We start from the raw sequence: 23501 nt of genomic DNA on the forward strand, positions 1-23501 counted from the left end.
TTCCAACACGTGGCCTGACAAACTGCAGAGTTCCTTCCCTTGCTTCTTTCTGCTCCCTATAGGAGAGCATTAATGATTTTGAAGTATATTGCTATACATACACATGAGGTGGCTCACACAAGTAACTGTTAAACACTAGGGACATCAGGAAACTCCAATATTGGTTCTTACCAGGCCCTCCCCAGGTTTAATGTTGGTTAAGTGAACCTCCTCCAGACATGCACACTGGCTCATCAATGGATCCGTCGTTGATCGGATAGCTTTATCGCAAATTCCATTTAAAGTCTTGGACTATGAAGAAAACATACACAAAAATAAAAGTTATAAAAATTCTCTCCTCGCAGCTGCTTCTTTCAGTTTTTGTTTCCTTTGGAAAGTTAAGTTAGTTCTAAAACTTGGTCCACTAATAAAGCATAGTCAAGAATTACCAAAACAGAAGACTGAGATTAATTTGCACAGATCTAATCTGCAGCATGTTTATCTCCCTAGAGTAACCTAGTACAGATGATCTACTTCCATTAGTGCCACCTCATCATCACTAACAGATGCCAGTACACCCTCTGTTTAAAAAGAAAATAAACACATAAAATGCTGAAAAATTGGGTTGGTGTTCATTCTTTTTTAACAAAAGCTAACCTATTAAAATAATGAAACACTTTCATGATTCCTTGTGTGAACAACTGACAATTTTTCATATTTTTCTTTATTTCTGCTATAAGAATAAAATTGGCCATGGCAATGTGGCCATAAAAAAAAAAAAAATGAGGTGCAGGCCACTGACTTATCCATGCAAAGCTTTACAGTAGAAGGTAGGACATCTAGCATTTCATGTTTCAGCATTACTTCTCTCCACCATGCCTCTGAGCTGACCTCTTCTGGAATGCTTATGCAGGCAAGGTTCATATTTCCTTTTGACCAAAACATAATTGATCTGAAGCCAGCATTATAACTAAAGAAACTCTGACCTTGTGCATGTCAGAAAAGCCAAAGGCAGAATGCCTTTGTCTTTTACAACTTTTAGGTAACAGGATGGCTAATTTATCATTAAAAATATTGTAGAAAATGTGTCCCCTCCCTACACACTCATGAATTTCTCTAATGCCCCACGCTGTCTTTTGAGTCTTGTTGTTAGTTGAAGTAATGCTGAAACTCCAAGTAGATTACAAAAGCTTAAAGGAGAGAAGGGAGGATTAGTACATAGCACAGTAGTTATTTGTACATTGTTTGGGAACCAGCAAGGTAAGACACCTTTCACGGGGAGGTTTGAATCCTTCAGTTGAAGCAGACATAAGAAGGTGGAGAGAACTACCTTGTAAAACAGTTCTTTGGAGTTACAATGGTCTCTGGAAACAATAGTTCCAATATTTTTTTTTGTTTTACATTGGATTTATAGAACAGCAATAAAATAAATCAAAACAATGCTTAAGCGTGAATACAAGGAACTAGTCAAACAAGGGAATTCCAAACAACAATACCCACTCCAGAGTGGGTGCGCATAAACGGAAGAAGAAGCAAGCAAAAAAACTCCCTTTTACATGGTCTCATTATTTACAGACAAAATTATTTTTAGTTATTGTGCTACTAAATTCCTAAGCATCCATGAACTAGTGGAAGGCCTTATCAAAGAGCACAGCCTGGTTCATGTCAAAAGCAGGAAGCGATGATTAACTGTTAGAAAATATAAAAAGCATTCCATTACGTTCCTCATGTGGTCACAAGACAACTTCAAATCATTTTGAAAAATCCAATCTTTCAAGCTCAAGTACATTTAGACAAAACCTCAGTTCTGTTGCAGAGCAGTTCTTTTACATGAAGAAGCTTAATAAGGCATAGTATCTATTTATTAAGGCACTAAGTGTCTCATGATGCACATCACAGGAATAATTGGTTTATTTAGCCTATTCTACTACCCTTTCCTCTAGAATTTGTGGTCTAAATTCTCTTGAAGAATAGCTACGCAATGAAACTTTAAAGAATACTTGACTTAGTGCTATTACACACACTATCAATTTAGTCACAAATTTCATTGATTTCCTCTACAGTAAAGCGTATTATTAAAATGGCCCATAAGAACATTTCATTTGCATGATTTGCTGGGCTTGGAAAGCTCGTCAGTACGATTGGTGCAGAAGCCACCAAAATAAATGTGACAGCAGTTGAGTTTCAGTAGAAATGTGAACTTACTACAGTCTGAACTTTATCTTCCATGTCAGCGACAGTGCAGTCCTGAAAACAAAACAAGAACAAAAATAACATGTCAACCAATAAATACATAAACACATGATCTACAAAAACTCTGCAGAACTGCCACCTTAACCTTGAACTTGAAGAGAGTTATTCATGCTGCAGGGATTAATCAGATTAATTTCATTCAGTAGGGCTCAAATGTACTGTTAAACAACTATTTTCTGGTCCTGGTAAAAAGCAGTAAGAAACCTTTAAAACTGAGAACATGGGATTCAATTACAGCAGCAGACTCTTCCAGAAAGGCAGAACCCTGCACACTAGAACTAGCCTCTCAGAAGGCACACAAACTTGCCATCACACTGCTGAACACTGATTCAGGCATTCCTCTGTTCTAGCCATCAAACAGTTATAAAACAGATTGTTACAAGTGGCATGAAAAGCAATTAGATAATGAAATTATTTAAAACAATCTTACATTCTAAGATATTTGTTACTGACATCTCACCCTGCATAGCTAGCACATATTGCACAAAAGATGCATTCAGGAGCTGTGAACTGCAGCCATTCCATATTTTTGTTCATCTTCAACAGTTTCATACCTTCCTAGCTCTTTTCTGTGCTTTTTAAGATACAAGTCCAAAAAATCTTACAGACCTCCAAATATGAAGGTACCAGAGATATATAAAATAGCCCACCTATGTTGTCTTTTATGTTCTCATAGTAACTCTTAACACCATATTCACTGTTCCGATGATCGCTGAGGACTGAGGTCATTTTTTTTTTTTTACAACCTGTCACCAAAAGCTTCAAGATCTTTGCTGAATGCTACTACCAAATGTAGACTCTAGCATTGTGCATCAGCATCATTTTTTTGTTACATACATCCGCACTCCTATATGTTAATACTCTATAAACCCTAATACATCCCTATACTCTATTTCATAATATGAAAGGGCTTTGGACATCAAAAAAACTCACCTAAAAGTTCATCTTACTCTCTTTTCTCCACATGGCAGTGAACTTTTTCAGATCATACTAAGACATCTTAAATGTTCTAGTACAAGGTAGGATTGATTCTTCACCTACTGTTTTTTTTTTCTTATACATACAGTTTCCACTCTTTAATATAGCTCCTATGAAATTGGCAGAGAGGTACTCTGACATTAAAAGGCTTGGGCTGTATTTGCCAGCTTCCATTCTACTGCCATCAAAGGCTGATTTAACTGACAGATTAGACACCATTTTTAGTAGTTTAATTAATACAGCTCAGCAATCTCATATCTCAGTTCCTGTAGCACTCTTGGGTGAACACCATCTGCTGCTAGAAATGCTTACTGTTCTACTTCACAATCTGCAGATCTATATCTGTAAATCACTAACTTGCTGCAACTGCACACACAGTGCCCAAACAAGAAGGACATTGAGCAGTAAGCCAAACTTGTGTGCTTTTGGAGGTATAAAATCCAGATGCTCTTCTTTTACAGTGGTCCAGCTGATATAATTGGGTGTCATCACAGCTTGACATCTCACAGGACTTGGTCAGCATCCACCCCAAAACAGAGAGGGAATCACCAATTTCACAGGACATGGTTTTGCAGAGTTCTAACAACATGCAGCCACAGACTACACAACTACAAGCAAATTTTGCAGAAGCTAAAGTTTGCATGTAATGCTTCACAGCCAAAGCAGTGGCATACTGTCAGAACAGTTTAGAAGACAGGCAATATTATTCAGAGAATCAAATGATGTAATTTACCAAGACTCCCACAGTTGCTAAGCATCCTTTTAGCTATTACCAATGTAAGTGCTCACCCCACAGCTGATAAATAGAAAGTTTTGAAACAAAATACTGCCATCTCATGCTACTGTCAGCCGAAGCCTGACTAGAGGAATAGGCATCATAAAGGTAGCAGTTCCTTCTGTTACACAGAGCATTTCCCATCTGATGGCTGAAATACTATGTATGGGACAACAAGACCTAAGAAGTCTGCATGTGTGGGCATATTAGCTAATGTAGTATATGTTATTACATTTTTCACGCTGGTAAGTTTTTTCAACATGTTCTGTGGAACTTGATAATCTTCAAATGCAGATCATCTATTTTAAAAACTAGCCCTACTTCCATTACAGCTGAAGAAAACATGAGTAGCCTTTAAATGGTATCCACTTATAACATAGCCAACAATTGCAAAATTGGAAATTAAATTAACAAAACAAACCACCTCTGAAAAACGGACAATGAACTGACCTTTGTGGACATATTCAAGCTTTGAAGAAAGATCACAGTTCCACACCTGCCTTCCAATTAGCACTCAGCACACAGCAAACACATTATTTTCCCAAACATCCACTTTCCTTCCCTTTTGGAAGGCGAAGAGGAAAAGAAATCAGCTGACCTTCTGAACAGTAGTAGTGAGATCCAAGCATAACTGAATAATTCTGTTCTTCATTGATGAAAAGTCAGCAATACCGGTAAATGGGGTCCTGTAACAAGAGAAAATTCTTCTTAGACTGAAAGGACGAGTCTTCTCCTGTCCTACCATAGCACTGAAGAACGGCATATTAAGGATCAGAGCTGTAACTCTGACATTCACACAAGTGCAAGGACAGTTTTATGATATAAATATTCCTGCTTCCATATTCCTACTTCAACCTCACACTAAAATAGGATACGTCTAGCCCTGTGGCGAGCAGTTTCAGACAGCAAAACCTGTAGAAAACTTTTCAGTCAGTTTTCCAAACTACAGTTCTCTCAGCTGCATGCTCGAGTCAAATCACAACCTTTGGTTTGCCAGTGCATAGTTTGCTACCTTCCAGTCTTTGATTATGGAACTCAGACCTGAGAGAATAATAAAGTGAGTGAGCTGAGAGAAAGTTCTATTAATACATTATTTTAATTCAGTGAAAAATGCTGCACAAAATTTATCTTGTGTAACGACTTCCTTCTAAAGAAAAGAAAAATGAACACACAAGTTCAGTAAGGCTCAATTTTCTAATGGACTGATGGATAGGTGAGATTTAGAGCCTACAGAGACTCACCTCAGACACTTCAGATAGCTTAAAGGGTTTGAAAAGCTACTCCACCTTGTTTGGAAATGGAGAAGGCAGTAGTCTTGCTGATGGAGAGTTGAAGAAGAAATTTAGGGCAAGGTGCAAGCATCAAGGTGAAAGGAGAGGAGTAGGTGAGAGGCACAAGCTGTTAATGTCACTGCAGGGATATTAAAGAATAAAAGCACTCCTTGCTGACAGTCCTCATGCAGCTTTCCTTCTAGCCTTTCTTCTCAGGAAAGCTGGCAAGGGTCTTGGGACTTCACGTTCATCTATTATCCTGTCCAGCATTCTGGCCAGAACACTATCATTTCTGTTGCCTGTTCGCTTCCGCTGCAGCTGTCACAAAACAACTCTAACTCTTGCCAGGAAAATTAAAGAAAAAAAAATAGTCTCTCCCTTGCCCTTCTCTCAGTTTTTCAAATCACAGAGCTAAGGCCAAAATTTCAGCAGAACATTAGATTTTTATTATTACTATATATTTAAGAAAAAAAAAGGGACCTGCCAATGACAATTGATGTAGATAGTGAGAAGAGGAGAGGAGGAAGTCACGTATATGTGAAAATCTGGGACTGAAAACAAGTCATTTCCCCTGAACAGGAAAACTCATTATTTTTATAAATACTAGTTTGGATGCAATGTTACTAGTTTCATCGGTTTTGACAGAAATGGAAATGCAAGAGTAGATGTACTAGGTAACTAACTTTGTCCACCACAGATCTTCTGGAAAAATAACTAAAAAAAAAAAGTGACTGAGATCAAGAAGACCTTTACCCCAAGCATCTAGAACTTCCCACTGTAATGAGTTACTTCTCCTTGCCTGGTAAATGAAAATATAAGGCTTTTATTCTTACCTGTCCAACCACGCAAGCAAGGCTTTAGCAGCACCAATAAGCTCCACCACAGAAGTAAGGAATTCATTGGGGGGTTTTCGCGATGTATTCCCATCATAAGTTGAACTTTTCCTACGGCTGCAGATGTAGTTTTGCAAATTATTGGATGACGCTCGCAGCTTGAGAACCAAGTTCTTCATATTGTCTGTTTCAAGGCCATAGTTCTGCAAGAAATATTATGAAGTCCAATAAATCTCCCTATCAAGATCCTCCTATTTATGATACCTCACATTGCAAACTCGGACATATTTAAAGGTCTAAGGGTTTGTCGTTTAATTTGGGAGGGGGCAAAAAGGCAAATTGAGATGTTTAAAAGCGTAATGTAACTGTAACTTCACCTTTACAGATTCAAATACAACCACACCACACTCCATAAGATTAAAATACAATTGTTTGAAGCAAAACATTGATTGTCTCATTCCAAACATGTCAGAAATGCTACACTATATATCTACTCCGAAGGCAACTTACTCAATTTTATAATAAAGAACTTTCTCTTCTTGCTGTCAGTGTGCAGATGCATGAGTTACAAGAAATACTGGTTACCTTTTTGCTTTTGAGTTATCCTACAAAGGTGGGCATCCTCTGTGGGTATCTTCTGAAAGTTATGCCCCACACAATGCTCAGGTCTTTTAGACTAGATTCTTTCTTCCTTTCCCTCATAAAAAAAGGAAGCAACCAAAGCAAACCTTAATTTCATTCAACTCCAACTTCTAGGAGTTCCCAACTTCTCCATTTAGGATCACATCACTACCCAGGCTGGTGGGAAGGCCAGAAGGCCTCAGTCCAGCCTCCTGCTCACAAGAGGCTCAGCTGTGAGCTCAGACCAGGTTGCTATGGGCTTCATCTGTATGGGCTTAAAAATTTCCAAGATCTGAGACTGCACAGACCTCCTGTCAACCTGATCCATGGCCTGATTCTCCACAGAGTGAGAAACTGCTTCCTTAAATCAGCTTGAATCTCATTTCAACTTTAATTTTAGATTAGGAAAGTTGAAAGAGATTAAACACAATCTTTGCTCAAAAATAGGCCAGTGGAAGGAGAAGTTTCAACTACACAGCTGCCTTTAAAATACCTACCACTTCCTATGGGTAACATCCCAATGAAAGCAATTTACACGTTCCCCTCCTTCCCGTGAGGCCTCTTGGCAAGGAAGCATTGTGGAAGTACAGCCAGGAGTAGGGCTCGAGAGGATATAACCAACAAAACAAAAAAAGGCAATAACAACAAAAATGTTGTTGCAATAGCAAAGGATATCCTTAAATTTTCCAGGATCACAGAGAGGGAAAGATTCAGATTAATAAACGGTGTTGAAGTACTTGCATACTGTCATTTGTAAACTTTTAACAAAATATACAAGACTATCTTTCAGATGCATTTCTTGCAACCAGTTTCCCCAACAGCCTCTCATAAGCACATCACAGCCAAGATGTCCAGTCACTGCACTGAACTTTCCTACATCTCCCAGAGACTCTACCTATGGAGGGCAACTGAGATACCTAAACCACCAATTCATGCTCCAAGAAAAGTTGTGACTAAAAATTGTGTCTATCTAGAACAACATAACATTACAGCTCATCAGTACAGGGAACTGAATTCTCCAACTTCAGATCAGCCCGAGGAATGAACTTCTTAAGAACAAAGGGAACAAAGGGTCATCACAACCCAAACCACCTTTGTTTCAAAGGCATGCTGCTGTCCTGACCTGTTCTCTCTAACGCACAGAAAACATTTTGCTCCTTCACCAGATACAGCTTTGCCATAATGTACATTTTTCTTTTAACTGAAAGAGTGGGAAAACAAACAGTATTAGCAGAATTTGTGTACTCTGGCTGTAATTCTATCCCAGTTGAGGCTATTTTTGACCATCCCACACGTAATCACCTATTTCTACTCCCTTGCTTGCAGTGCCACTCTTGCTTGTCCAATCTGTTGGAGTGTTGGTTTGAGGAACCAAACCATTTAAAAAAATATTCCCTTTTTATTGTAGGGTGTTCTCAGCTGGTTTAGTTCCCTGAGGTAACTCACCTCTGGGTCATTTGAGTACAAGCACAAAGGATCACTAACCAGAGTGGGAAGGGAGGTGGGGGGGGGTTGCATGGAGGTAGCACCTGACTTAAATTGATTTAAATTGTCATGGAGCTGGAGCCTCAATTCAGGACAGATAGGAATGCTGATAGTGTGGCAGCACACCAAAAAGCCCATGAGCCCTCAAAGTGACACACATTTCTAGTGCAAAAACTTAGCAGGCTTTTCTGAAGCATTCTACAGAACTGAGGTTATAATATCTAACAGATTATGACTTAAGCAACCAAAAAGATTTAGATGTTGCTCACGAACCACAGAACACGTTACATTTGCTTATCGCTCCAGATTGAAAATATCGAAGTTAACTTTCATCAAAACAGCAGCTGAAGCCAGCGGTCAAGAACACCTCATGTCAAACATTCCGAGCTCATTACTCATTAACCTGGGCAGCCCCACACGGGACCAGAGCAACGGAGAGCGTGCACGTGTGCGTGAGAGGGCATGCGCACAAAAGCGCACTCTTTCCAAACTCCATTACACTTAATGAGAAATAGTACACTTAACAAATAATTGCTCAAGGTCAGGCTGCTGAAATAAAAGAAAAAATAAAGTGTGGTTAACCAAAGTCAAAAGAACACAGGAGTCATGTCCCAGCTTGACTCGGGCTGATCTAGAGCTCGGCTATTGCCAAGGTACTATCACCTTCCCTTTCACAGCCATCCTCACATGCTGCAGTGTGAACAGGTGGTTTCTGCTGGCTGATCCAACTGAAAACTAGCTCTGTGAAAAGAAATGAATAAAAATGGACTGAACGCCTGTTCAACAGCAGATTCAACTCACTGTATGCCTACATAAACACTGGACTTAACCAAAGGTTACAGCCACCATTCTTGCTCTCCCTTTTAACAAAAACGTTTCCTAGAGAATCCTCCAGAGCCTCACACTTCCTAATAAAAAGTGAAGTTGAGACCTCTAGCAAATTGAAATCTTTTGACGTGATACATAGGCGTGGTGCTTTCGATAAGGAATAATCAGGTGAGTGTTCAGGTATGTAAACTATTCAGCTTGGGATTTAAAGGGCAATTGCACTTTCCAGGTCAATTTTGCAACACCTTTTACAAGGATGACAGCATTAAAATCTCTATAAAAACACTATTCTGGAGTTACTTGGTACAATGACCTTGTTGTACAAGGTTATATTTTGCTGCACTGGTAACGTGCTAGCATAACATTCTATAATATATATATAAAATATATAGTATATATTTTTAATTGCTTAAAGCTAATCTCTTCATTCTAACCCCAGGAAAAAAGTCAGCTGCTTTTTTTTTGTTTCCAAACTCTACCATCATACAGCATAGTTAAAGATTCAGGAATCTAATCCAAAGAATACATTAGAAGTGAATTTGTTAATGCATTATTTTATATTTATTAAGCCCAAACAAGCAAGTCTACTCATCAGGGAATGATGAGTAAGCACTCAGTTTCATTCATCACCATTCTATACAGTTTTGGTCCTACATATTTGACTAGGAAAGCTTATTTTCTGGATCCTTGCCCCTGCTGTTGTGGTTTTGCATGAGTTTAAAAAGCACATTTATATGTTTGTTGCCCTTTCCCCAAACACTTAAGTCAAGTAAGAAATATCTTCTTCCCATCCCTTTTCTCACCCAAGCAAATACTGTCATCCAGAAAAGATGGAGGTACTCAAGTTGATGTGTTTGTGGTTTTGCTTGTTTGTTTCTTCCCCCTACCTGCCCATCCCCTCCCAGGGAATTCAGTTTCTTTGGTATGTCCTCTAAATTCCCTAAATAAAATTTTTCTGAACAGGTGTTGAAGATGCTATTGAATCAGCTCAAAAGAAACAGAAATGCGCGTTCACAAGAAACCTTCACCTTTTATCCCTGACCTTGCTCTTTCCTGATGCCTCGTCAGTTGCTGCTTTGTTGCATATGTTGCTGCTAAAGTAAGATCACAAAACACTGCCTAACAACCAAACCAACTAAGGAAGAGTCACTTTTCTTTTAGCCATATTGAATCTGGAGTTTGTTTACCACAGCAGTAAACATCATAACCTCCAGACATTTTCAATTTGACAGCATAGAATTCATGCGTAAGAGGGCCCTATCCCTACAAAAATCTAAGAAAAAGTATACTTGGTGTCCTTTCTCAAGGAACATAATACCTTCACACTGTATTTTTTCTCCATTAGCCTAGCAAGGCTGGATAGTTATGTAAAATGAACACTTGAAAAGAATTGCCACAAGAGAAAGATGTTCCAAAGACAGCTACTTCTTTGCCTTTGGAGAGTCGAGTGTTCTTGCAGTGTTGGGGAACCACAGCATCAATCTGAAGGAAGGTCAACTGGAAACCCGCCAAGGAAAAACTATACAAAGGGGTAAATTCTTCGAGAACTCTAGGATGGGGGAACCTCCAAAAAAACACACTGAATTTCTGCCTATTGCCAAGAACAACAACTTGCAAAGCCTGACCTCGGGCCAGCCTAGTCAATGCCACATATCCAGAGCATGAGTTAAAAGCACAATGGAAAAGTCACAAAAGGCAGGTTCTTCATAATGCCTTTGCTTTTTAATTCAAGTTTCCAAAAATTAGGGAAATGTCATCACATGTGCGCAGACAAAAGGAAAGCACTAGATCATAGCAGTACCTCAACCCATTTTCAAAGAACTAATGCAGGTGAAATAGAGAAACCTCTCTTCTCTCACAGAAAGAAAACAGACAAACATGGAAGACTAGCTGTCACTAGAATTCAAGACACACCACCCTCTTGGAAACAAAAATTAACACTAGACTTTCCAGCACTATCCTAAAAACTTAAGGAAAGGGGCACGCAGAAGGTGACAAAGGGCATAGCTAAAATACAGGAATTCTTCCTCCACTTCTTAAAAGGGAACAAGAACATTTCAGCTACGCTATGTGAACTCTGTCTAATGCATTAACTTGAACTGAATTTCACAAAGGATTTCCAGAAATGACTCTGAGGTCAAAACTTTTGTCTACAAAGGAAATTAGAAGGAAATTGTAGGAGATAAAACACAGCTTTGGGTTCTGGCAGTCATCCAGCTTTGTTCATTTTATTTTAATATTTTAAGAAATAAGAAAAAAAGCACCTTCGGGGGCTGCCACATCCATTACTTTAGTCAAGACTGTATACAGTATGTTTACTAACTCATCAGACCCCTCACTTGTCCAAGAGATTATCCCCTACCAACAGATTATCCCCTCCCACATGAACTGGATTTCAGGCTAATTCAGTTCCTCTATTAGATTTTCACCTTAGAAGTTAAAAAAGGTGCTATATTAAATACTGAAACAGGCAAACAAAAACGTTCTGCAAATGTAAGAGCAACTTTGGGAGTTTTCTTGAAACACTTTCAAAGTGTTTCAGATTATAAGCAGCTATTTTATTAAACGCATTTCTTTGAGCCTGGACTACGCAATTTGTTCCTGGTTATGGAGTACAAACAACCCCGGTAGCACCTCCCTGCAGCCAATAAAGCACGTGCCACACAGATCATAAAGACTCTCCATTTTAAGAAGAGCATGCTGTGTGCTGCAAGCCTTGCCTAATGAACAGAAGGCAGGCCAGCACCGGCCGAGGAATCGCTGGGCACCCTCTCCCAGCCCTCTCAGCTGATCTCATTGTGTACAACTCTGGTGCTTGCTCACTGCTTTACATCAAACATGCCTTCAAGACCATGTCCAAAGTATGGCTTTTATATAAATCCTGCACTGATGATGCTGCACAGCAAAATCTGAAATATGTTAATTCTTTCTGGAGTATGTTGCTTTAAAAGCAACTGCGCTTTCAGTGTAAAACAGAGGAACAGCTTATGTTCTGAATCCCATGAGTTGAACTTGCACTGTAACTGAGTAATGAAAACATTCCTTATTTTAAGAACATCTTTGTTTTGTATGGAGACTGCAAAATTTTGCTCTAAACTCATTTCAGCCAACGTGAGGAGCCATTAACAGCTGTCATTTCATTCCATCCCCTACAACAAATTCACCCTACTCAGTAGCAATTTTAATCACCATTCACTAACAGGAGCCCCATGACCTAAAAACACAACTCAGCCGACACGTCTCTTTAGAAGTGCAACTGAATCAAATCAGCGCTGCCTCTTATCAGGAAAATGTTAAAGAGCTGATTGCACAAAGTTTGCTAGAATTAAACAAATTCTTGCAGTTTTCTTTCGGTATGCTTTGCAACAGAAAGCAAGTGTGTGACAGGCATTCTGATATCATTAGATTTGCCTTTGATATTCAGAAGAAAAGCACTTTAAGAAATTGTGTGTGTCTGTTCACCGCTTAACTAACCAGTGCACACAGGAGATCCACAGCTTCTAAAACCAGTTCTTGGTGTCCGATCCGTGTGATACCCAAGTCTTCAAGATCCTGGTGAGAGATCTGCAACAGCTGTTCACCGTTTATCTTCTCCCGTTCAAACTTATGGACATACTGCTGCAGGCAATCATCCAGGCCTAACAAAGCACAAGAGAGAAAGAGAGTGTGAAGGGGACATGATTACACTTTGTTTTCTCTCCCTTCCCCACCCCATTAAAAAAAAATACAAAAGGCGCAAACAGAATTGCAAACGATCTGTGGTGCCAAACTATTAAAGAAAATGAAAGAAACTTGCAGTGAGGCTGAAGACTGGAAGTTGTACCACAGTGGTGCAGAAATGGAGTGTGTGGATTTTGTGGATCTTGGGGTCACCTGAGTCAAGGCACGACCCATTCGCTCTTTGTGGATTGGGATGAGGTAAGAATGTCCCTTTGGTGTCAGCACAAAGCTATCAGGAGATGTGCATAGACAGACTCAGCCCCCACAGTTACCCAAAACCCTGGAGAGCAACCACAACAAGAAATAACCAACCAAAACAAATACAAGGCAAGGCAAGAACTTGCCCAGAGCACTAATAAACAAAAGAGTAAAACCCCACAGTCCCCTGTCCACTTAAATATAAAAGGGCTGAACGATGAGAGGAAAATGGAACAATCAAAGGCAAAGCAATCAAAATGATGTTTGGCTCAAGTCCCATTACTCCCTTGATTTATGAGCCCCTACAGCTTCCTGAATCAGCTGTTCTCGCCCCCTTGATGAGTTAGCAGCATACATCAGCAAGAAACCTAACTTATTTTTACAGAAACAAAGTATTTTTAAAACACTTTAGAGCATTTTTGTCTGTCACATCAATATACTTGCTTTAAATTATGGCTATATTCTATATATGGCTATATATGGCCATTTTCTACAGTATCTTTTTCCCTCTTTTGTTGCTTAAACTGATTAGAGAAAGGAATTTTCCTCTTTCTTTTGCTTTAATTAAACTTTGTGTTAATCCTGTTTTCTTCTGCTCATTTTGTCTGTTCTTAAAAGATCTCGTGGGCAGCAGTCCAGGGGAAAACCTTTGGACGGATGTGTTATTTGAAAGATGCAGTGCTCTTGATGTCCTATTCCACTACAACATATTAGCTAGAGCAAAAGGAACAGATGCCATTAGATTTGTTTTGTAGCAGTAAATCACATTCACTGAAAATAGCTGACGCAAACAAACTTCCGATTACATACTTGGCATCTACTTCGTAGCATCCACAATAGCTATGCTGTTTGACAGTTCAGTTTTAAAAATTTGAACTTGTAAGTGTAGAAAGGATGTTTATCCATTATGTTGGCTCACAAGGAAGCCACGGAGATGGACGGGATGTTGCCTGCTGTACATCAGAAACACCAACAGTCCCCTGCACTAGACGGAAACTGAGGACAGAGGACAAGCATTCAGTTCAAGTCCTCAAGCTGCAGTAGCAGCCTGGAACACAAGCAGTCCCAGCACATGCCAAGAAAACCATCCGGACAAGTCACCCGGGGGGGCTCCAGGATTCACACGATACGTGCTGGCTTCCTAACAGCAGCCCGAGCTGTCACTGCTACCTTGCAATGCCTGCTCACAGGAGATCTGCAGATTACAAGCTCTCAGAGGCACAGGCTTACTTAGCACGCATCACCTGCCTTTGTAACTCTCACCAAGAAATTAATAAGGATAGACAGCCTGGCACTTAAGTCACCCCTTTATAATATGACTTCTGTGAGCTGAATTTTTATTGCAACACATCAAAATCTGGCTGGACAAGCTCAACTCCTCCACGTGCAGAGCTACTGGTGTGTACAGCTTGATTTTTAAGCATAATTATGAATGTGAAATCCCGCATGCAAGATGAGCACAGTCTCCCAGGGCTACAGTTGTTTGGGGCACACTCTTTTTTCTTCCCATCTGTCTTGGCAAGACCTCATAAATTTTGAAAATTGAGCCCAGTGTTCTGTTTCCCACAGGCACCAATCTCTCCCTTAGGCTATACAAACTCTTTTCCCAGGAAAAATAATAAAACGATCTGGCCTTCATTGTTTAACAATTTATTTTTTTAAAACAAATTCTCAGCCGAGGCTGACATACAGAGCACATATTTGGCATTCCCAATTTTTAATGCTGTCTTGCAGACCACTGCTTCCCATCGCTTGCCATTGAAAGTCTCCATTACATATTGCACAAACACCTAAAACAAAACACTATTTAGCATGCAATATTTTTGCATTTTTCAAGTTTCTTGGACACGTTGAAGCTTTTCCCTGCTATCCTTTGTGTGTGTTAACTCAACTTTCTGGACCTTCATTCTGTGCTAAAACATGAGACTTGTGTTTGTATATATGGCGCCCCCCCCCCCCCCCCCAAAAAAAAAATACAAATGTGGTTTTCAGCTTGCCTGTGTTTTTTTGGTTTGTCTTTCTTTTAATTCATGCTTGTCTGTTCTTGAAGGTCTATTACATCTTGAACAGCTACTTCTCTATCTTTAATATACATATATTAATAGGCGTTTATATATATATAATGTTTAATTATATGTATGTGTATACATTAATAGTTGTACTTAATATGTCTATGATCACACAATAGGTCTATTTTGTGAAGTAAAATCTTACAAAATCATACAAGTGTTAATTCAGAATGGTCAATACAGAGGCACAGCTGCTCAGGGAGAAACATATTTAAGTGACTAAACCTATAAAAAGCAGGAAGTGAAGACAAACCCACACACTTATGGCAAGCATTCGCTAATAGTTTAAGATGATCTTACTAATATTAGTGTTACTACTTCTTCTAAGAAACATATGGAAAAATCTTAAACATTTTAATTGAGATTGGAACCACATTTATTGCATACTGTTTAATTTTCTGTCATATGAACGTAATGTTTAAACATCACGTATAAACAAACAAAAAAAATCCTATTTCCCCAAGAGGGAAAGGAGGAAAAGTAACTCATAAATCAGTTCCATAAAATAATCTAAATAATATTTAAGTTTAAAAGTCAGCATTGAAATGTCATCGGGAATCTAAATGCACTGCTCATTTTTCCCTTCTTCCAGAATTCTTAGTTCTTTTCCATTATTTTCATTATGAACTTCAGCACGTCATTTAGACTTTGTATAACCCATGAGTGAAATCTAGATATTTTTAAGAAACTTAGATGAATTATAAGCTACAGAAGCAGCCTACATTACTTAGAAATCCGCTTTCCTAGTTGCCAGGTCTTTTTCAATAGGTATCTCATAACCAACAGGGACACCCAAGTTGCACAGGAAATTTCTACCTTTTTGTATGTACAGAACTTACTGTTTGCTCATAGGTTATACAGACAAGACAAACAAAAACCTGCTGTAAGTCAAGCTGCCTCACTTTGTAACAGTCCAGGGCATATTCTGAAATACGTTATCAATAAGGTGGCTGAGAAATAAATTCAGCTAGTTCAGCAGTGTAAATTCAGACATATCCAAAGAAATCAGTGCAGCATTAGCAGGCTCAAGCAGAAAAATGGGTTTTAGTATTTCTGGAAAAATACATTTAAGACTGACATTGCAAAGACATCTACATTCTCCTTTACCCACTCAAAAGCCCTGCTGATGTCTAAACTATTCATTTTATGCTCTACATATGTTTAAAAAGCACATCTCAACTGCACGTGAGAAATCTTTATATCATTTGATGCACATAAATGAACACCATGTATGAAAGATAGCACCCTTCCTATTTAAGAAGAGATGTTAGAGGGTGTTAGAGAATGAGGGCAGACAGGCCTAGAAATACCAGTTGCAATGGTACCCACATTTTACCACAACAGTAGCGGTGGTTTTGACTCAAAAGGAAAAAAAAAAAAAAAAAAAAAAGTACAATACAATGGTATTTGTATCTTGAAAACCCTTTCAGGAAGAGGACTGTAACTTGCACAAAACTCCCTCACAAATTTTGGCAGGTGTAGAGATGTGCAATAGATCCTAAGAACTGTCTAGACTTTTCTGTCTAAAATAACCTTCTACCACCACGCAAAGCATCCCAGAAGATATTCAATACCTTGCATTCATGCAAAAACATTAGAACAGGACTTACACTTACAGATTTGCACCGATAGCAATCTCAGTCTGTTTCCAAGATTAAGAAAGTTATTTTGAATAAGAATTGAGGGGAAAAAATAACCTCGAGGAGGATAAAAAGGGGGGCTTGGGTCCACGCCATAACTATCAGTTTACTATTCAGAGAGAATTAACATTTCTACTGTTGATAGAAATCAGCCATTCAGCAGTGACATATCTGATTACCAAAATCCTAGAGACACTACTAGTATAGTCATTGAGTAGTTTCATGCTTTTACTCAACTTCTGTGCTGGACATCAGCAACAAATTTACCTACAATAAGTCAACAAAACCAGTTAACTAATGTATTATGGCCACAGGCCAACAGCCGACCCTCCTTTTCTCTTCTTTCTTCCCTTCATCTCACTCTCTCTTACTTTCTTCTCTTGTAAGACTATGGAGAGTCGATATACTCAAACGTGACTTGGGGGAGAGGAGGTGCTGATAGACTGGGCAAGGGGATAGATAAGGATGGGGAAGAGAAGGGAAGTAAAACCTGGAAGGCGACTGCGATCATTTGCTCTAAGTTCATGAACTTGAATAGATTCTCAGGGTAACTCAAAATGTGAAAGCTGACATAATGGAGATGGCAGAACACAAGCCACTTGAACAGAGGAAGGACAAGACCTTCCCCTCCACACAGCACCACAATGCCAATCATCACTCACCACCTGAAGGAAATACAGCCTTATTACTGTGAATGTGTACTCAATCTCCTGTTTGCTGTGTGACTCTTTACCAAACTGACAGCAGCTGATGTCTCAGCACAGCTGTAGGGTTCAGCTATGCACCTCAGCCCATTGAGGGGCCCCTGAGGACCTTGGATAGCAGCCTAGGTGGGACTGCCAAAATCTTTTTTGCCCCATCACCTTAAGTAAAGATAAAAAAACAAGTGTAAGAAACTGACCTTTCCCACTAAGAAAGTCATTCTTATTCTAGTTCCCCTCCTTCGGGGCCTCCTCAGTTGCTAACTTTAGTCTCAAAAGACTCCTTGCACTCACCAATCCATGCTCTCTAGCTTTGAGAGGCCATCAATTCTATAATAATCTTTGGCATTGCCCATGAAATATGCCATTATATCATCATTTATATTCCACTTCCTTTTATTACTTACTGTGACAGCTTCCTTCTGTCATTTCCTTCACCTATTTCCATCACTGGATTAAAGGAAAAAGTAGAAGGGAAATCAAGTCAGCAAATGGACATTAGAAAGAAGAAAGAGTCAATTCATCATAAGCAGGTCAACCAGCACCTGAGAAGGCAGATAAAATTAAGCATCTGCAGGACAACTGTAAAAAGCTAGAGCAGCTCAGTGGAACAGGTTACAGGGTAAAGAAGAACAAACTGAAAAGAAACTCCAGGAGAAAGAAAATAGACCTAATACACAGTTTTCTATTAGACTTGTTCAGTGTAGTGGGAACGCTGTTTCACTGTAATGCCATCCACACTGTGGATGCCATTTTCCTCTGCAGACATAGACAGTGATAACTTTAACAAGGAATTCAAGGTCCTTTAAAACAATGATAAAAGATAAACCTACAGCAGGCAACTGAAACCTAATTCGGTAATAAATTGAGCCCTAAGACCTGACTTTCTAGGACCCATATCCCTGGATTGTTTCTCAGCTATCGTGAACGTTTTAGCATTTATCTTTCCACAGCTTTTCAAAACAAAGTCTAGTTATCATTTGGTGTGAGCCATTTATAGGGGACAGAGCTCAAACACGTTGGTTTACCAAGAGAAAAAAAATCTGCAATATGTTTCTATTGTCAGTACTTCCAACTAACATATTTGGCATGTAAAAACAGACTACTTATACACATGTTCATAATATTTCGAAATAAATCCATTCATTAGATTCCAATCCACCCATAAATCCCTGGGCGTGTCTTGAATCCAAAACTGAAAGCTCTGCCTTGTAATAGAAGAACTCATGGTTAAATTTGGGTTGTAAACCATCCTGACCAGGACTGTGGAGACTGTTTTTAAACTTCAGTCACTCCAGTATGGATTATAATCTCAGGAAACAGAGAAGGCCTATCAATACTATTTTCAGTCCTCTCTACAAAGTCAACAATTGAGACCATCCCAGCAGTCCCCATTATCATGCTCCAGACTGTACACTGAAGCACAACTCCATGCTTCAACACTTCACATTATATATATATATATATATATATATAAATAAAGGAAGAATTAAAATTGCTTTTGTCCACACACCTGCTGAACCCTTCAAAGTACTCTAGCAAGTTTACAAAGCAAGACCTCTCTCTACAAAAAGAAAGAGAAAAAAAAGAAAGAAAAGTGTAACCTACTTGGAATTCCTTCACAAAATATTTTCAGGAAACTAAGTAGACATAGGTAAGAGCAGAGTCTTTAGAGAAGAAAAAATAGTAGGGAGGAGAAGGATACAATAAATATGATAAAGGGCTATAAAAAAAAACGTAAGTGGCAGAGTAATACAAAGGAGACTTGACTGTGCATTGTCTCTTCCAGTACAGGAGTTAGGAAGAGCAAACGAAGCCAGCAGGTAAACAAGCCCAAACAAGCCATGAAGAGTGATTCTTCATACAACAACATGCAGTGAATTATCAAAATCCACATGGGTTCAGGGGAAGGTGAACAGGTACATGACAGAAAATGCCACAGAAATCATGTCTGACTCTGAAAGACAAACACAGACCGTTGAAGGCTGGAGGGAGCATACTGAGAGGAACACACGCTACATCTTTCCTACAATCCTCCTAAATACATCCCTTTCTGGCAAAGTCACAAGATGGGATACTGAGCTAGACAGAACAGGACTTCCACAGCTGTGCTACATGCAGCACCAAATGTAAGTGGCAGCCTGCTTTTAATTACTTCTACCCAAAGGCTTAAGAAAATTGCTGTCTTCACTATTCAAAGCCACTACTCCTGTTAGTATGTACAGAAACAGTGGCATAAGATTTTCCCCAAAGTGCAAAAATTCTCAAAAACAGAGAAGCAGAAGAATTAAAAAAAATAAAAAAAAAGTGGCTAAACACATATTACTGAATTGTGATATCAACTTCACCTGAAGTTGCATGCAAAGCTTTTACACTTTTTTTTTTTTAAGGAAAGAAACTCAAGTAATACTAAGACAAAGACCACAGAGAATCTTATGGGTTGTAATCCAGCTTGAGACATTAACAGAAGGGAATTTCAAGAGTGAATTTATTTAGAAATTGTATCTCCAGCTGACAATGAGTGAACTTGCACCAGGACTGCAAAAAAATTTCACATGAGTAGATGGTACCAAACAAACTGAGGTAAAGGCAATTCTGTAGTAAATGAGAACTCTGAAGGTGGTCTTTACTCGCAAAGGTATCTCAGCTAAAACTCAAAGCTGAGCTTTCTTTTTAATGATTTTATTTCAGCGAACTCATGAAAAAAACTGAGGTGAGGGGAGAGAGTTATTTCTACTATTTTCCTTTAGGGTCTTCTTATCATGACATAGCTTTAAGGATTCAAATTAAAGACAAAATTAAAATGGAATGCTACAGAAATTGAACAGTGAATTGTGCTGGCACGCTATGTTTTTTTAAAAAAATAAAAATCCAGACATCCAGGCACAGCATGATGAAATACAGGTTTAACCAGAAAAAAAAATCTCTTTATAAAAGAGATAAAAGCGTGAAGACATAAGCCAATCATGTCATACACTGAAAAATAAATCACTATGCCACAACCACAGACAGAGAGAAATTACAGGCTTTTTCAATTTGGCAGGCCATTCCCTCTAGACATGAAGTAGACAATACCAAGAAAAAAAAATATTTTACACTATACTTCCACCCATTTGAATGATGGATCAGAATACACCGAGTCATGTTTTCCACCAGCAGAGCTCGACTGGACGTCTGCATGCAGCTGTGGGTCCCTGTTGCACGTAGTAGGCCCCAACCTGGACAGGCTTTACTGGATCACGCTAGCCAATCTCTGTGACTTCTTTGAAATAACACAACTGACTTCACCTCTGAAATTTTGACTCAACTGAAAGAAAGAAGAGATGAGAGAACCTCTCGTTAAGGACTCAGCCCTAGGTAGCCAGGATCTATAGTGCAACAGCAAATGCTAATCTGAGCATTAGTCTAAAGGGAAGCTGAGGGAGCTGGGGTTGTTCAGCCTGGAGAAGAACTGTGCCTAACAGGGGCCTACAGGAAAGCTGGGGATGGACTCTGTCAGGGAGTGGAGCCATAGGGCAAGGAGGAATGGCTTTAAACTAAAAGAGCACAGGTTTAGATTAGATATAAGGAGTTAACTCTTCACTCAGAGGGTGGTGAGGCACTGGCACAGGCTGCCCAGAGAAGCTGTGGATGCCCCATCCCTGGAAGATGCCCCATCCCTGGAAGTGTTCAAGGCCAGGCTGGATGGGGCTCTGGGCAGCCTGGACTGGTGGGAGGTGTCCCTGCCCACAGCTGGGACACTGGAGTTAGATGGTCTTTAAGGTCCCTTCCAACCTAAATCATTCCATGATTCTATTATCTTGAGGAAACGTGTTTCCAGGAAGGAAGAATGGGAACCACAACCAAGGGCTCACATTCAGACCTCAAACAGCTGGCAGCATCTCAGCTTTAACTCTTCATTAATACCAACTACCACCAGAACAGGACTGTTGACCAGAAAATGTTGGATGAAGAATGAACAAAGAAGAAAAAACATTATGTACATACACCATTTTTCCTGCTCACTTCAGTGTATATTTTCTGCCTTCATCAAGGCTTCATGTCTGCAACATTTCGTGTGATGAAGTAGCTTCACACAACACATCTCATGCTTTGGTTTTCTTTTTTTAAGAATCAATTACATCACTTGCTGACCAGCTACATTTGGCAAAAGCAATCTTTCTGTGCTATAACAGATTTTGTTTGGCAAACCACATAAATCAGATGAAAGCAGAGCATATCCATATGTTCTCTGCAGATAGACCTGGCACTTCAAGTTTCAACAAAATATGCTGTGAAAGCCAACATTCAGCAAATGCATGCAAAACACATTAAAATGGAGACCATACCTGCCCTGGACAGACAAACCCAAACAGTTTCCTAGCCAACACCATGAGATGTCTTCAGGGACACTGCTGACAACGTTCTTCCTGACTTCACAGTAAAAACAATATCCTACTTGTGGCAAGATGCAACTCACATTTGTTCTGTGGGTATAATACATTACAGCACGAGCAAGGCAACACAAATCAAATAAAATAGCAGTATAGTATACCTGTAACAAGACACTCCTAGAGCTTTTACTTAATCAACGTTTATTGCTCAAGTAGCAACTAAGAAATACTATAAGCTCCAGACTGAAACAAGATTTTCCCAATAAAGCAATACATGCAAACATGTGCCTATTTGTTTGTTGGTTGCATTTAAAATAGCTGCAATTAAATGGGTTTAGAATGGTTCTTCACTGAAATAGAAGCAGTCCCAACAAGTACAACCAAGTTTTATTGCTTTTCCCATCAAGTTTTTAGTATTATATCTAGCAACTAACTTACCCCACAGAAATACAATTTTAAACCCACAGAGCTTAAATATGATGGCTCTGCATATTGTAGTAGACTACTGCAATTGCAGGAAAATTCACACAATTGTTACTAAAAACATATATTCTCATACAATTTCAGTTGAACTCCTGACAGCAATCACGTCCAGTGAACGTGCCTTAGTTTTGTTACAACCTAATAAAACCATTTTCCTTGTAAATACATGATTGACAGCATCTGCAAATATCGAGCTTTTAGTGTGGTAAAGAACAATCACTCAATGAGGCTTTAAAGTCATGTGCATGCATTAGTGGAGGCAAGAAAGCTGACTCTAAGTGGCTGTGCCGAGTGATAGATGCAACAGGATTTATGAGATCTAAAAACAGTGTCAGATCCTTCCCACACCCTTGAAAATTCTTTTTTATCCTATTTTGTTGCCTACAACTGATGTCCATGACTAATCTAAAAGTGTTGTTCAAACACGGCATCAATGAGAGTTACTTACTTTATTTACACCAGTTTAGAATAGTTTCATTAATTCCACTAAGCTGCAAGTTAGAACTGTTCCATACACATCAGGATAAATGAGTGCATCTTACAAGCTATTGGTGATGTAAAACATCGTCCTCACATTCTCTGTTAGAGCTTTGGCAGTGAAATATTCACTGAAGTTAAAATGTGTGGACTCTGTTCCACCCAGGACTTGAAAAACTTATCTTGGATGCTCAGAAGTTGTTTCCCAGTTTTCCTCCAGCAGGAAACAAAAGCAAGCAATTGAAGCAAAAGCAAGAAGTGGAGGAAACTCACTGATGATTCCAGGATGCCTTTTTCTCACCCCAGTAAGGCCTGTGTTGGTTTGCTGTTTCTTCATATTAAGTACACTTCAAAACATGCTGGCCAACACATTTTAAATTATATTCCAACATGAATTTACAGCTCCTGTAGTCAGGGTAGGTTTGTTGCTTGCTTCCACTGAAAAATTGTTCATTCTATTGATCCAAATAAAAGTTTTGCCTAGGAACAGTATGGTTTGGTCAGGAACAAAAGCAGAGTGGTATGTGATCACCAAGAGCTGCAGTTAAGAACCTATAGATCTTTGTCCATCCATCCACACAGCACTAGGCTTTGTAGGGAATCAATCTACTTCACCACATGCTCCCCCTAAACACAGAATACTTAGGATGACTATCTCAAAAATGACCCACCCATGGCATTCCACAGTATTTGGCTCTTCTGCAGCTAGGTGGCAACAATAACTGAGGCAAGAGACCCATCACCATTTCGGCATCTGGTCCAACTCCTTGACCCACTCTCTTGGTCAGAAGGCCCCACAAGAGAGGACAACCTGACC

The 23501-nt window shown here is 39.2% G+C and overlaps 1 protein-coding gene across 2 annotated transcripts in view; it reads right to left on the reverse strand.

The window, feature by feature from the left end:
• Positions 1-23501, reverse strand: part of CNKSR3 (CNKSR family member 3) — a 56599-nt gene that overhangs the window by 13297 nt on the left and 19801 nt on the right. Inside the window, exons 2-6 of one of the 2 annotated variants that reach the window (XM_035320509.1) lie at positions 12498-12661; positions 6090-6292; positions 4584-4671; positions 2185-2226; positions 172-291 (exon numbers count right to left, since the gene is read on the reverse strand). In XM_035320509.1, coding sequence (XP_035176400.1) covers positions 172-291; positions 2185-2226; positions 4584-4671; positions 6090-6292; positions 12498-12661 — 617 coding nt within the window. The remainder of the gene's footprint in view (positions 1-171; positions 292-2184; positions 2227-4583; positions 4672-6089; positions 6293-12497; positions 12662-23501) is intronic. The other variant, XM_035320511.1, reaches the window with a different exon arrangement.

The sequence above is a fragment of the Oxyura jamaicensis genome, chromosome 3, assembly GCF_011077185.1.
Source record: "Oxyura jamaicensis isolate SHBP4307 breed ruddy duck chromosome 3, BPBGC_Ojam_1.0, whole genome shotgun sequence".
NCBI lineage: Eukaryota > Metazoa > Chordata > Aves > Anseriformes > Anatidae > Oxyura > Oxyura jamaicensis.